General features: G+C 39.4%; 1 protein-coding gene across 2 annotated transcripts in view; it reads left to right on the forward strand.

Annotated features, from left to right (window-relative positions):
- The window catches only part of LOC146680568 (NLR family CARD domain-containing protein 3-like), a 37,943-nt gene extending 23,032 nt beyond the window's left edge, over window positions 1–14,911 (forward strand). For both annotated transcript variants that reach the window (XM_085447163.1, XM_085447164.1), the window contains 6 exons: window positions 2,645–2,818; window positions 3,103–3,189; window positions 3,340–3,513; window positions 9,835–10,008; window positions 10,518–10,564; window positions 12,735–14,911. In XM_085447163.1, coding sequence (XP_085303289.1) covers window positions 2,645–2,818; window positions 3,103–3,189; window positions 3,340–3,513; window positions 9,835–10,008; window positions 10,518–10,564; window positions 12,735–13,279 — 1,201 coding nt within the window. In that variant the 3' untranslated portion in view covers window positions 13,280–14,911. The remainder of the gene's footprint in view (window positions 1–2,644; window positions 2,819–3,102; window positions 3,190–3,339; window positions 3,514–9,834; window positions 10,009–10,517; window positions 10,565–12,734) is intronic.
- The last annotated feature ends 1,955 nt before the right edge of the window (window positions 14,912–16,866 follow it).

Raw genomic sequence — 16,866 nt, forward strand, 5'->3', positions numbered from 1 at the left:
TGGTGTCCACATCTCCTCAGACCTGACATGGGCTGCCCACATTTAGGTCCAGACCAAAAAGGCTAGGCAGCGCCTGTATCACCTACGACAACTGAGGAAGTTCAGGGTCTCTCCAAAGATCCTCAGGATTTTCTATACAGGTGCTGTGGAGAGCATCCTCACACAGAACATGACATCGTGGTTTGGGAACAGCTGTGTGAATGACCAAAAAGCTCTCCAGAGAGTGATCTGTACAGCAGAACGCTGCTGCAGGATTGCTCTCCCCCCGCTTCAGGACACCTACGCCAGGAGATGCCGGACTAGAGCAGCGCAGATACTGAAGGACCCGTCCCATCCTGGCAACAAACTGTTCCAACTTCTGCAATCTGGTAGAAGGTTCCGCATCTTCCGGGCAAGGACAGAGAGACTCAAGAGGAGCTTCTATCCCCAAGCCATCCGTGCCCTAAACACACACACCCGCCCTCTCACATCATCTATAATTGACTGAGTCAGGACTCTTCCAGACACTAAACCAAGGCACAATGTACATTTCAATTCCTTTAATTTTAAATATGTTTATATTGTCTATCCTGTAAAATAGTCAGATGTCTATTCATAATAATGTACAGAATTCACCTGCTTGCTGCCACTACTGCACATTCACCCAATGTATATACTATATATACATATATATATATATATATATATATATATATATATATATATACATATATAAAACACCCAGCACGCCCCTGCGGGCGGTTTATCCTTCAAGCTCGGGTCCTCTACCAGAGGCCTGGGAGCTTGAGGGTCCTGCGCAGTATCTTAGCTGTTCCCAGGACTGCGCTCTTCTGGACAGAGATCTCCGATGTTATTCCCGGGATCTGCTGGAGCCACTCGCCTAGCTTGGGAGTCACCGCACCTAGTGCTCCGATTACCACGGGGACCACCGTTACCTTCACCCTCCACATCCTCTCGAGCTCTTCTCTGAGCCCTTGGTATTTCTCCAGCTTCTCGTGTTCCTTCTTCCTGATATTGCTGTCATTCGGAACCGCTACATCGATCACTACGGCCGTCTTCTTCTGTTTGTCTACCACCACTATGTCCGGTTGGTTAGCCACCACCATTTTGTCCGTCTGTATCTGGAAGTCCCACAGGATCTTAGCTCGGTCATTCTCCACCACCCTTGGGGGCATCTCCCATTTTGACCTCGGGACTTCCAGGTTATACTCGGCACAGATGGTCCTGTACACTATGCCGGCCACTTGGTTATGGCCACTTGGTTATATATATATATGTATATATATATATAATGTTCTTCCTCTACACCCCCCCCCCCAATTTTTTTGCACATGTTGAGGAGCGTGTCAGGCTACATTTCACTGTGTGTTATACTTGTATAACTATGCATGTGACAAATAAAGAACCTTGAATCCATCATCAAACAATGCTGTCTCATCAATGCAACATCAGAAAATGTTTTACAGCAGCTACTTCAGCACATACGCCACAGTGAATTTTACGCAATACAACTGAATGAGTCCACGGATGTGGCTCCTTGTATATTTGCACAACATTCATGAAGGAACCGTCAAGGAGAACATGCTGTTCTGTAAACCACTCGAAGAAAGGACAACTGCAGTAGATATTTTTCAAAAACTGGACACATTTATGATCACACATGGACTCGTGTGGGACAGATGTGTTGGCATCTGCACTGATGGTGCATGGGCCATGACTGGGAGACAAAGAGGTGTGGTTTGTGTGTACAGGCAGTAGCGCCAGATGCTTCTTGGGTACACTGCAGCATCCAGAGAGGCTCTTGCTGCAAAGGGAATACCTGTCCGTCTGAAACATGTCTTGGACACCACTGTAAAAATTATTAACTTTTTGAACTCCCACTTATTTGCTGCATTGTGCAGTGAGATGGGCAGCGAGCCTGAAACTGTATTACTCCACACAGAGGTTTTCTTGCTCTCAAGAGGGAAAGTGCTGCCCTGTTTCTTTGAGCTGAGGGAAGAACGTAAAGTTTTCTTCAGTAACCATCCCTTTGAGCTGTCTGAACATTTGCATGATGTAGAGTACCTTACGTGCCTGGCTCATCTGTGTGATATATTTTCCCGTCTGAACGAACTCACTCTCGGATTACAAGGCATTTCTACAACCATATTCATTGTTTATGATAAAGTTGTGGCCATGATAAAGAAGTTAAACCTTTGGAAGAACTGCATGGTCAAAAACAACACAGAAGCACACATTATCAAACAGTGTAAAGCATGACTGTAACATGCACCTTCAGGAGCTGGCGGCGCAGTTATGCTGATACTTCTCATAGACGGGCAGGTTAAATGATTGGATACATTACCCATTCACCTCCGTGCCTACTTCGTCATCAGTGTCTGAGCAGGAGAGCCTAATTCAGATCACCACAGATGGATCTCCTAAAAGACCCTGCGCACTGAACAGCCTGTAACTTATTTATATGCAAATACAGAAGTGTAATTAGGATTTTAAGGAAATTTAAATAGTTTCCTTCATTTTATGACTTAAGAGATTTCTAGTTAACCATAACTTCTAGTGGACTCCAATATATTAGTTTTTATTGTTTAGGTTGAACAAATGCCATAAATATAATCTTTCTGTATTTTTTCTTATTTTTTTGTAGGCTAAGCATCTGTGAACTTTCAGAGAGAAGCTGTAGAGCTCTGTCGTCAGTTCTCACCTCCCAGTCCTCAAGCCTGAGAGAGCTGGACCTGAGTAACAATAGCATGGAGGATTCCGGAGTGAAGCTTCTGTCTGAAGCAGTGGAGAGTCCACATTGTAAACTGAGAACTCTGAGGTCAGATCAAATATATTCATTTTTTTTCTTTTGGTCTTTTTTTTCAGCTGACAAAATTAAACAGTTAAAAATTTAGCCCATAAATGTCAGCTTTATGAATTGTTGTTTTTACATTAGTTTTAAGTGAAACTGTCACATTTTTAACCTGTTTAACCTCAGATGATAAGGATTCTTTAAAACACACTGCAAGTAAATAGCGCTAAATGTAGTAGTAAGTAGCTCCTTACTGAACCCTGATTACAGTTTAACGAGTGTTGTTTCATTGTTCATGTTTTAATTTTCAGACTGAGTCTTTGTAATCTCTCATTGAGAAGCTCTGACAGTCTTTCTGCTGGACTGCAGAATCTGAACTGCAAGCTGACTAGTCTGAGGTCAGATCAAGACATATTTTGTTTCTCAAAATTAACCAATTAAAGTCCATCCATTTTTTGTTGCATGTTATGAGGTTTCCTGAAGTATTACTGAAAAAAAAGTGATTAAATATATGAAACATATTATTTCTGTTCTTGATTAATTTTCAGACTGAGCGCCTGTAACCTCTCAGAGAGAAGCTATGAAGCTCTGTCCTCGTTCCTTAGCTCCCGGTCCTCTAGTCTGAGAGAGCTGGACCTGAGTAACAACAATGTGCACGATTCAGGAGTGAAGCTTCTGTCTGGCGCAGTGGAGACTCCACAATGTAGACTTAAAACTCTCAGGTCAGGATTCAAAAATGTTCATACACTGTCATTTAAAATCTATATTGTTGCACAAACAGCTAAGCTTAGCAATTGTTAAGTGACCTTTTATTTACCTTTGAGTGGATGATTCTACTCTGAAAAACAGTCATAACATTTTTTATAGTCACGTTTTGTTTTTGTTATCGTTTCTTTTTAGAAAATTACTTTATGAACTGATAAACTTGCATATATATAGCCATTATGTGTCTATGACATACCAATATCCTTTCATACTGGTAGGACAAAAACTTCCAAATGACATGTTTAAGATTCTTATGGGCATTAATGATATAGAATTTTGGGAAACATTATAGAAATGTCTTCATAGAAATAATCAGTATAGGAGGTTATTGGTGATATTTATTCACTGTTTAATTTTAATTTGTACAACATAATGTTACATTTCTTAAAATTGAGATTTTTATTCTTTCTTAAAAAAACAGAAGTCTTTATTTCAGAGGAACTTCTGTCCACTAAACATAAAATCCCAATTTCTGACAGTATTCTGAAGTTTCTTGCAGTATTGATTGTACATTACACAATTACACACAAAAAAAAAACGAGAATTTTGAGCCTGACTTCATCATAAGAGGAAGATAGGACAGCTGAGTGAACTTCAGTGACTCAAAAAAGCAGAGAGAGAGAGAGAATTATCTCAAAAAACACCCATGGTTTGAAGGAGAAAATAAATCCTGCCCAAATATCAGTTCTAAGTCATATTAATACAGAAAGTATATTTTCGTTAGAAAGTAGGAAAAAACCTAAACATAATAAAGTTACTTAATTGTTATTCTAACCTTTCCCCTGCATTATGGGCAATGAAAAACTGATGGAATGTTTCATAAGACTGTAACCCATTTATTACAGGTGACCTATTTGTTAACAGTTCTCTCAAACTTTTTTTTCACTTTCTTTTTTCTCCACTAACAATTTTGGTGTAAATATTTCATAAAGGGGAGAAAACAGTTTTTTGGGGGTTTTTTGGATTATTATTTTCAATTAATTAAAAAATAAGACTCATGGTAGGCATTACTGAAGCAGTTCCGACCATGGGTTTGACTTCCCCAAAATACCAGACCAGCTTTTGCTCCTCCCACAAAACAGCTTTAAACCTGTGTGGTTACCACAATAAATGTAGTAGTCTTCCCCAAGTATATTTCATTTTATATACAATGCAGTGCCTCTTCATTCTTCATATATCCATGCATGACATTTTGATAGACTTGGTTTCAGATTTTTTGCAGTTTATTGCTCTTGTTTAAGGTCTGAAGTCCTTGTACATGTAGCAACCCACTCGTTATACTGAGTCTAACCCTGCTTGCCTCAGTTTCGACTTCCTAGTTGGGGTGTTGGGTTCTTTATAGCACAGATTCCACAAATGGTTGTCGTATGGACAGGAATCAGGGATACTAAGAGTAAACCCCTGCATAAACATTAAAGAAAGAATTGACCCCAGACCACTCTTTAGGACAGAAACTGAACATTTACTGAACATAAGGGTAGGACAGACAAAGTACAAAAACACACTTTTTTTTTTTTTAACTCAAATGATATTACAGTTTCATTCAGTAAATGAAATATACTCTTTGAATACCCTTTAAAATGATATTAAGTCTTAGTGGTTAACTCACTGATACCTTATCAGAAATACGCTATGTAAATATACTAAATGCGCTATACTCACATATAGGCCCCCGGCACACTGACATTCACACTCATTACAGGCCAGTTTGTCAGCTGGAAATCATTCTACAATTGGAACAGCAGTGTAGCTGGTGATATCTCAGCTCCAGAGTTTTACTGCCATCTCCCGTCAATTTAACTGTGATTAATATTTAGAATGGAAATTACACATTGTATTGTATTGTATTGTATTGTATCTTTATTTGTTTCAGACATATAAAACAAAAAACAATATATACACACTACATATATTTTCATTTACAGATACGAATATATATGTAGATATACACACACACACACGTATGTGTTCAGATAAACAAAAAATATATAATGAAATAAAACAAAATCGTCTGACATAATGTAACAATGTTTGGTCTGAAAAGGAGTAGGAAGAAGTATGAACATACTTATTAATTCCTACCCCTGCTCAACATCTTATTGATCCCACATAATTCACCTAATTCCCATCATCACATACTCCACACGATACACGAGGAGAACCTATATAAACTTGGCTACCGTGACTGATATAATTTGGATATAATTTGATATTTTTATACATACAATGGGTGATCATCTTTATCGGTATCATATTCTTCCAAAATCAGTTTTCGAAGTATTTTCATGAACTTACTAATTCCTGAGCATTGCTGTAGATCTATAGTAAAACTATTCCACAGTTTTACCCCATAAATAGTGACACAAAAGGTTTTAACCTTTGACCGTGCTTTAAGAATCCTTAGATTCAATTTCCCCCTCAATTCATAGTCTCCTTCTCTGTCATAGAACATCCTCTGTATATTTCCTGGTAACATATTGTATCTGGCCTTGTACATAATTTTTGCAGTTTTATATTTTATAAGATCCATAAACTTCAGTATTTTTAATTTCAAAAACATGATGTTAGTATGGTCTCTAAATCCTGCTTTATTAATCATCCTGATTGCTTTTTTTTTAATTTTACATATTGGTTGAAGTGCAGTTTTATATGTGTTTCCCCAAATTTCCACACAGTATTCCAAATATGGCAATATAAGTGAACAATAAAGTACCCGGAGTGATTTGGAAGGCAAAAAATATTTAACTTTACTTAGTACGGAGATGCTTCTTGACAGTTTGGCTTGTATATGCTTTATGTGAGGTTTCCAGCAGATTTTGTTATCTATTATCACACCCAGAAATTTTGTATCCGAAACTTGCTCTATTTCAACACATGATGTGAAAAATTGCCACCTAGCAATTTTTAGTAGATTTCTTTAAGAAAAAAAGAGTTTAAAAAGGTATTTTAAGCAGTCTGACAAAATTTGCTATTACATATGTTTTGTTTTATAATGTCTAATAGGCTTTATACAGTTAAGTACAATCACGACATGACAGAAAGACAAGCTTAATCTCACTATTAAAACAAATACTATACATGTATGCTCGAATAATAACAAACAGGTGAGATGTTAGAACGCTTTTATTTTAATTTTTAGTAGACAGTCAAGCGACATGCCGGGAGTCCGCTGTTCTCACCAGCTCTAATGAGCCTTGACCTTCCAGTCAGCCATTGAGCTGGTGGGCTAACAGACCTCTCCAAAAATATCAGAGCACTTTTGCAAATATGATAAATCGAGCAGATATTATAGGTCTACACAGCTACATTCTCATCTGAAAATATCTTAATAGTTTATTTTGTGTCACAGAAACAATAATATTTAAAACTTTTAGCTGCTCTTCTCCGCTATTGCTGTGTTTGAGTTTTGGACAAAAGTCCATAGGAATTATAAGTACTTACTGCGGAATTCCTATCCGGGCTACATCCAGTACATACACTTCTTTAAAAGCTCTCCACAGCAGTGCAAGGCAAAGCATGCAAACAGCAGGGTAGTCAGGGTACTCTCTCAACTAATCTCTTAACCTACATCACATGGCTAATTTGCGTTCCTTTTCCTCTTTTAGCAGCACAAGGACCCAAAGACCTGACGTCTACTGAATCTCTTTATGTCTTTAATATTTCAACAAACAAAAGCAGGAAAATGCAAAATAAAAAATAAAATAAAAAATACGTACTGAACAAATCAATAGGATAATACATAATAAATAGTATTTGTTCATATATAATCTGTATTCATATGTAGCCTCTTGAAAACAATTTTGATATTTTTAAGCAATATTATACTTATTTTGGCCTTATTTACGCAATGCTATTAAGTAAGTGGGCTCTGGGTTCTTTTTTCAGTGTACATTCGTACTGTATAATTTAACTTACTTTTAATTCACTTGTCTGATTTGTAAAAGTAGTATTACCCACGAAAATGAACAGTAGTGATTAACAGTGCAGTAAATTACACCATACACAATGTAAAGTAGATCTTCGCAACAGTCCTTTAATTAGCCAAAATAATAAAACGGCATGTTTTAATATTCGGGCTAACCGAAAAACAGCAATATACTAACTGTACAATGAATCCCCACATACAGTGTAGACCACTGGTAATAGAAACAATTACTGACCCAAAAACTAAACATAAAGCTCGCACAAATACATCCTACTTTGCAGGCCTATGCTAATACTTGAGAATTTAGCAATCCAATAAGATCTCCAAACTAAAGTCTTTTCAGTAAAAGGGCAAAAAATGCGTCAACAAATGCGTTTGCGCTGACAAACACCTCCTTCATTTCCCCAGATTTGAAGGATGGGTCAGGTTCGTGGCCCAACCTATTTCAGAATTCATAGCACGGCTCAGCCAGTTCCAGTTTCCGAATATGGTGTCAGCTACTTAGCTGTATTATTACTCTTTCTGGGTCACAAAATGAACTTTTAAGATATTTTCAGATGATAATATCCATCCATCCATTTTCTGCTGCCGGGTTGTGGGGGCAGCAGCCCAAGCAGAGAAGCCCAGACCTCCCTCTCACCAGCCACCTCCTCCAGCTTGTGCGGGGGAACACCCAGGCATTCCCAGGCCAGTCGAGAGATATAATCTCTCCAGCATGTCCTGAGTCTGCCCCGGGGCCTCCTCCGGTGGGTCATGCCCAGAACACCTCACCCAGGAGGCACCCAGGAGGCATCCTTGTCACATGCCGAAACCACCTCAACTGGCTCCTTTCAATGTGAAGGAGCAGTGGCTCTACTGATCCTGGTCCTGCTTTTTCTCCTGATTGGCCGAACTTCTCACCCTATCTCTAAGGGAGATGCCAGCTAACCTTCGGAGGAAGCCCATTTCCGCCGCTTGTATCCGTGATCTTGATCTTTCGGTCGCTACCCACAGCTCATAACCATAGGTGAGGGTAGGGATGTAGATCGACCGATAAATTGAGAACTTCGCTTTTACACTCAGCTCTCGCTTCACCACAACAGCGTTTGCACCACTGCGGCCGCAGCACTAATCTGTCTGTCGATTTCCCGCTCCCTTCTCCCATCACTCATAAACAATACCCCAAGATACTTGAACTCCTCCACTTGGGGCAGGAACTTGTCCCTGACCCGGGTTGGGCACTCCACCTGGTCCTCAGCCGAAAGATGAAAATGTAGCTGTGTAAACTTCAAATATCTGTTCGATTTATTAAGACATCACATATTGGCAAAACTGCTCTGATGTTTTCGGAGACACCTGTTATTCACCAGCTCGATAGCTGATCAGGAGGTCAAGGCCCACTAGAGCCGGCGAGAAAATCGGACTCCTGGCGTTTTCAGATCTGCCACGGTCTTTTGCTTCTTAGGTTAAAGATGACATATAAATCACTTAGATAACTTAAATATGTTGCTTGGCTTTTGGCTTATATTAAACAATGCACATATGTTTTTACTCATTTTACATGAATTTTGACTTTTTAATAAAATAAAGAAATTGAATAAATGAATTTATCTCTTTGCTATTCATAATCTTAGACTTTACTTATTTTTTACTATTTATGCATTTTTAAAATCTGGGTTATGTTATTAAATGTGTATATTCTCTGCACTTGTTATAGATGTTCACATGACCTATAAAAAATTGCCAAGTCCAAATTTCAAAAGGTGAATGTCATATTGACCTTCAGGTTGGGTTGTGGTTGGAAGTCCAAATTGTGGACCTAGTTTGGATGTCGTATAATGTCCAGAATGGACCCAATGGGATCTGCATGTCTGTCCTATGTCCAGTGTTTAGTGGGTTATAATAACTAATAGAAGAAAGAAGAAAGGTTTTATTATATTGACCATACATACAATACACAAACTTCACGTTAGGGAGACAGGAATGTGTAATGTGTAACACAAAAGGGCAGATCAGGAGAAAAAAACAATTTCTGCTCCAACTTATCCCCAAAGTAGTTGGCATGAGGAGAAGACAAAAAAACTTCAGCACATAAAAAGCACAAATATCATCACATCATAACACCATAAACACACAAGACAAGCAATATGGGGGAGTATGCCAATGTGCAAAGCTGCATCTTGGACGCAGCTTTCTCGCTAATATTGTAGTGTGTTGCCTTACTCTGTTAACTTGAAGTGACTATTGTTGTCCATTGGGAATTGTCTCTTATAAATAAAGGTAAATGAAATTGAATGGATGGAAATTGAAAAATGTTATTGTATCTGACAAACAGAAAATCATAGCTCACAGATGGAGTGTTGTGTGTTTTCAGTCTGTCAGGCTGTTTGGTCACAGCAGACGGCTGTAGTTTTCTGGCCTCAGCTCTGAGCTCCAACCCCTCCCATTTGAAAGAGCTGGACCTGAGCTACAATCATCCAGGAGACTCAGGAATAAAGCTGCTCTCGGCTGGACTGAAGAATCCACGCTGGAGACTTAAGACTCTCAGGTATGGGGAAGAGTGTTTGATTGAACAGGAAGAGAGTACTTGAACATATTTATTCTGGATTCAGCTGTGAATGTAGAGAACAGTTAACATAAAACCTACGCTTAAGCTGAGAATGATTTTTGTTGAACAAAATGTGCTTTGCTGATAATCATCCACAGCAGTTCACTTAGTATAGTGTTGTTAGCTACCGTGCTGTTAAATCTTTGTATATATAAATAAAATATTCAAGGATCAGTGTTTGTTGCCTTCTTCACATATTTAGGTTTGTATTACCACAGTCAGAGATCCTGCTGTTGTTCATTTTATTATTTTTAACATTGTATGCTAGCCAACAACAGTCGCAATTAAATTTTTATTGTTATATTTTGATGGAATAGAATATATATTTGAAAATGAATGATTTTCTAATTCTCTGTTTGTCTTCATTAAGTTGTCAGTAATCAGACAATAACTCAGACTGGAAGTAATCTTAATGACATATGATTTTTCCTCTCCCCTCCTCCTTCCAGGTTGGAGCCTGCTGGAGTCCGATGGTTAAAACCAGGTCTGAGGAAGTGTAAGTGTGTTTTTAATGTGATTTATTAAAACAAAGCAGTACACATCCAACCATCTTCTGTCAGGATGCCCGGCTTGTTGACCCAGTGTTTCCAGTTAAGCTTTGTCACCATTGAGTTTTCTATCCCCGTTTCCTGTTTTACTGTCTTAGTTATCTTTCTGTGTGCATTATGTTCTGTTCCACTTCCTATGTATTGTTAGTTAGATTAAGTTCAGCTATGTACTTACGTGTTTCTTATCATCCCCATTATCCAGTGTATTTAATCCGTCAGTTCTCCTCAGTTCCCTGTCTTGTCACAGTCTAATCCATGTGTGTGTTACCCAGTTCAGTTTAAGTCAGCTTATGTTCTGTCCATCCATTCCTTACAATATGCACCATCTACTTCCCCAATCTGCCAGCGAGTCCTGCATTTAGGTCCCCTCTTCTCTCTCACCACACCACACCACGATGCTGATAGAATGACGAGACTCGTGCTGCGAAGACATGATATGAACCCAGTGGACCTCGAATTATACCAATGGCAGCAGGCAGCATTCTTCTTTCTGGAAAGAGAGCTGGGGGTTAATCTGTGGCTTATGCTCCAACATGAGCATGTCTTTGAGGGGATTCATCTGGCTCTGGAGAGTCCTTGAAGGCACTGCAGTCCTCCACCTGCTGCCTCACCTGCACGCGAGCCTTAGCCATGGGAAATAGGCGCCAACCGCTGATCTCCGGCTGCTCGGTCCTCATGCGTCCACCTACTGCCTCATTCACTAGCACTCCCACCTTGTCGTGTCAAAGCGGTTCCGCCTCCCATCTCATCCTGATGGAGGTTACATCATTCAGCAGGTCTGTTGTTTCAGCCAAAGCTCCCGCTGCTGCTGCTGCCGCTGCTCTCGCAAGCTGCAATATCTGGTGGTGAGTGAGTCAGACATTTTTCTTCATTTTCACCATGAGCCAAAGACTCCTCCTCACCATAGACCAAATACCATTTCTTCTACTAAAAAAGCCAGTGATTAGTTATTGTCAACCTATGGTGGACTGTCAAAAAAAATGTCATTACCACCCTGCACCCATAAAAACTGTTTTTCCCTTTTTGGCTTCACAAAGGACATTCTTAAGTCCAGATCTGATCACTTCTCTCGTCCTGTCTCCATGCCAAGACCTGTCTCCCAGCCCCAAGACCTGTCTCTCAGCCTGCTCCTGTTCGCAGTGCCGTTAGGGCCCAGCCAGTCCCTGTACCACTCCCCGGGCAGATAGCACTCAGCATTTCCTTGCACCCTTGCCAGTTCCTCAGGTAGGGGCAACTGACGTCCAGCCGTCACCCATTCCCATGCCTGCTCCCAGGGCAAGGACAGCTGAGACCCAGTCCACTCCAGCACCCATACCTGTTCCCCGGGCTTGGGTGACTGGTGTCCAGCCAGCTCCTGCACCTGTCCCTGCACTGAAGCCACTCAACCCATCCCTGCATCCATACTTGTTTCTCGAGTTGGGACGGCTAGGGTCTGGCCAATTCCTCCACCTGTTCCGGTGCCAAGTCTCCACCAGAGGTTTCCCACCTGCGGGTCCTGCTTTTTCTCCACTAGAGAGCTTTGCCAAATCACGCCACCAGCAACCTTCCCACCTGTTAGAGGTGTCCCATCACCTCTGCTGGTCCACAGTGGAGCATCGCGGGAGCTGCCGCTGGCCACACAACCACCCACCTGAACTGATTTGTCTTTGGCACTGGCCACACAGTTGCCCACTCGAACTGATTCATCTTACGTGCTGTCCATGCGGTCATCCACCCAAATTGAGTCATCTTAGCAACTGGTCACGCGGCCGCCCACCGAAACTCATTTATTTTCAACTCATTATCCAGTATATTTAAGTCATCGGTTTTCCTCAGTTACTTGTCTTGTCCTCTAATCTGCATGTGTGTTTTCTGGTTCAGTTCAGTCTACCAGTCATTCAGTTTCAGTCAGTTTATGTTCTGTCCGTCCAGTCCTTGCAATAAACACCATCCACATCGTCAATCTGCCTGCAAGTCCTGCATTTGGGTTCTCTCTTCTCTCTCACCACACCACAACACTGACATCTTCAAACTGTCACATCACTGATTTACATCTCCGATGTCAGTAGTCATCATCAAAGTGTTAATCAATGAACAGATGATGGATGACAGTTGGATTGTGTTTCTTCTCTCCATCAGATTCCTGTCAACTCACAATCGACACAAGCACAGTAAATAGAAACCTCAAACTGTCTGACAACAACAGGAAGGTGACACATAATATTATGGAGGTTCAGTCATATCCTGATCATCCAGACAGATTTGATGTTTGGCCTCAGCTGCTATGTAGTAATGAACTGACTGGTCGCTGTTACTGGGAGGTCGAGTGGAAGGGAAACATTTCTATATCAGTGAGTTACAGAAGAATCGGAAGGAAAGGAAACAATGATGACTGTTGGTTTGGACTCAATGATCATTCCTGGAGTCTGCACTGCACTGATGGTGGTCCTCAGTTTGTCTGTCACAATTGCAGATCCACAACCATCCCCCCCTCCTCTTCCTACTCCTCCTCTGTCTCTAACAGAGTAGCAGTGTATGTGGACTGTCCTGCTGGCACTATGTCCTTCTACAGAGTCTCGTCTGGCACTCTGATCCGCCTCCACACCTTCAACACCACATTCACTGAACCTGTTTATCCTGGATTTTTATTGTCTTTTCATGGTGCCTCAGTGTGTCTGTGCTGAGTTGAGTATAAAGAGTGTCCTCCTGTTAGAGAAATACTCTACGCATTTTAAGGTTAATGGATTCAATGAGTTGATGTTTTAAACTGTTCTAAATGATTCCTTGTAAACTTCTTCCTCTTCACTCCTTTAAAGATGGAAGCTACAATTATTCAAGGATCCATTCTTAGGAATATTTTAATGTGCCTGAATAGCACTGCATATGCTGTGTTTCACTTTAGTTTGAATGAAACATGAAATCTATCACAAAGGGCCCTGGAGTAGAATCTGGTGGATTTTGGTAATATACATTAGATTTGTTTTGATGCTAATTTTTTTTAAGCTGTTTCATTGTTATGATTTCAGATCTGAATTTTATAAAATGCTGCATCAAAAACAAAGACAGATGTGTTTGTCCACAAATGACAACTACCTCCAAAAGCACCTTTTAAACAACCTTCTGTATCTTGAATACATTGCTCAGTTTGAGCTGATGTTTGATATCATTACTATTTTTCATGACTTTTTCAATCACTATCATATTTTACTGTTTCTATTTGAATTTTAGCTTAGAGCTTATTTTTATTGTATGCATATCTCTAATGCAGCCACAGCAAAACAGCTGCCGGATGTCATGATCCTGGGTCTGGTGACCCAGTGCTTGTGTTTTGATTATTTATTAATATTTAATCTTCTTTGATTTAATGTTTTTCATAGTTTAGTCTTTTGTATTTCTAGCTTCCTAAGGCTACACTAATCCGGATAAATTTTAAAACATTTTTGGCTAAAAACACTACGCGTCCACACTAGTGTTTTTAATCATTTCCGAACAGTTGTTCGTCAACACTGAAACACCTGAAACGCTTATGTTACTGTTTTGCGCATGAGTGAAATGTAAGATGATTCAACCTGCGTTATTTCTGTCTGCCGTTTATTTACTTTCCGGCTATTCATCGCAAAACATCGCACCAAAATGTTGAGGAAAAGCACAGAGTTTTTTAAATGGACTAATAATGAGATGTAGTTGTTGCTGTGAGTAACACAAAAGTACAAAGTTGCAAAACTGATTGAAAATTAAAGAATTTGAAGAAAAGCTATCTGAAGCATGTACAAACTGATATTAATTAATCTTTAATAGGGCTGTCAAAATTGAGAGCAAACAAAACAACTACTGTATAATGCTCTCTGCTATCTTAGTTTAATTAGTCACATGACTGCATCACATGACTAAAATGCGTCATTGTTTCCGAAAGCCAGTGGTTACGCTGTCCACACTGCGACAGCGTTTTCAAATGTATCCGCTTTGGAGAAAGGTTTCAAAAAGTTTTCCTTGACCAAAAACGCCATCTCAGTGTGGACGGAAGGCCAAAACAGAGAGAAAAAGAGTCTTTTTCAAACGAAAATGTATTAGTGTGGACATGACCTAAGTTATTTAGTATTTTGTGATTTCTAGTTCTTAGGTTTTGTTCCTGTGCCTTCCATGGTTTGTGTGTTATGTCTCTAGTGTAGGTTTAGTTCTTTCTCCATGTTTATTCCCAGTTCTGTATCTCAGTGTGAATTACACATATATATTTTATTGTGATAGTTCTGTTTCCCGTGTGATGGTATTCTGTTTGTATGCCATCGGAGTGCCATATGGCTGAGCACACACGGTCTGGGTTCTAACCAGACCGTGTCTAACCCACGACCCTTTGCTGCACGCCTTCCCCTCTGTCTCTCCTCCACTTTCCTGTCACTCTTCACTGCACATCTATTTGATAAAGGATGAAAAAATGTTGAAGGGCTTGGGTAACTGTTCATTTCATTATATTTTGAAAATGGGAAGCAGGCGCAGTAATTAATAGAAATGTGCGCACATTCATGGAAATGCAAAATATATGTCAATAACAGTTTGTACAACTCTGATGAGCCGTGGTATGACCACCTTTATTCTTCAACACAGCCTGAAATTTCTTAGGCAGGTTTCTTGTAATTTTTTAAAGTAGTCTTCCGGAATAGTTCTCCAGGATTTGTGAATGACATTCTGCTCCACCGTGTTTTACAAATGGCTGTAGACATTCACTGTTGATCCTCTCTCTTGACTTCCACACATACTGATAGTGATTTATGTGTTTTCATCACTCCATCAGACCTGTTGCCACCTGTTGATTTTGACACAGAGTTCCTATGTAATTTGGCATACCCCGTATTTTTCTCCCCATTTCCCTTCCTTAGCAGTGGCTTCTTGACAGCCACTCTTCCACTGGGACCACCTGTGATTATTTTAAGTGAACAGTACAAGGATCAACTGAAAGTCCAGAGGTATATCTTAGGTCTTTGCTGAATTTATGTTGTATATTTATGTTTGAATAATTAATCATTCAAACATAAATATACAACATATATTTATGTTGTATATTTATGAATTTATGTTGTATATTTATGTTTGAATGATTAATCATATTTATGTTTGAATGATGAATCATTCAAACATAAATATACAACATAAATTCAGAAAACAAAGAAAAAACATTTTTCTAAAAATGGTCAATTACAGGGACTGGACTAAATATGAGTGAAAAAAAGGTGGAATGTCCAAAGATAACTATTGCTTAAGAACACTTTTTAATTTTAATTTTTAAGAAGTCTGAACCCTATCCCTAGTTCTTGAGACATTTTATGATTCTACTTCATTTGCTCTCAACAACCTGACTGCCTCGGACTCTAGACTGTACCAAGATACCTTCTGGATTCAGTCCAGCGTGACATGTGAGAGAAACATCAGCCTGACGGTGTGTATGACAGTAAGTAAGAAAACAATGGATATTTGATAACCAAATAACCACCACTGAAACTTGCTGAAGTAGGTGAAAAAAAAAACCTATATAAAGAAATGATATCTGCTCAAACATTAAAGTGACACACTAATGAACAAATAGTTAGGATCAGATCAGATTCTGAATAATAAGTATTTGAAGCAGTTGGCATGATGAGGATCAACCTCTTTGTTAATATTTTTATATCTCTCCTGTCGTATTAACTGTAGAAAAATAAACAGAAAAAAATGAAATCAAATTAGAGAAATAAACATTTCTGATGGTTTTACTTTTTGGAAAATTAAAAATTAAAAAAACAGAGAGTCACTTAATGGAAAATGAGAATGAGGAGATTGTGCCATCTACTGGTAAGAGTGAGTCAGCTGCTGAAGACTTAGTGTCAAAATAAGGACATAAACAGCAAATTCATACAGAAACTTATAAACACCTGTTTGTATGTTGTGAAAAGTAAAAGGGAAGAAGACAGCATTATTAAATTGAGATTGCACCTTTAATTTGGTTTCTAAGCTCAGGAGACTTTGAAGTGCTCTCTGAAGGAGTGCTGCATTGATTTGGAAAGTGATGAGGACAAAAGTATTGTTCAGATCTTCCTTTAGAATTTAAGATAATTTAAGATAATTTTCATCTAAATGGGACAAAGTAACCATTCCCTGGGTCACTCTGAGGAACCACTGTCCATTTCTCTGGTGCATTAATGACAGACCTCTGTCATACTGTGACACTTCCTCCTTCATGTTTGACAGCTGATGTCACACACTGTGGAACCATCCTTTCGCCTACTTGACGGCCCACAAA

The sequence above is a fragment of the Copadichromis virginalis genome, linkage group LG23 (assembly GCF_057382275.1).
Source record: "Copadichromis virginalis isolate Kocher_CV1m ecotype Utaka linkage group LG23, C_Virginalis_male_GT1.1, whole genome shotgun sequence".
NCBI lineage: Eukaryota > Metazoa > Chordata > Actinopteri > Cichliformes > Cichlidae > Copadichromis > Copadichromis virginalis.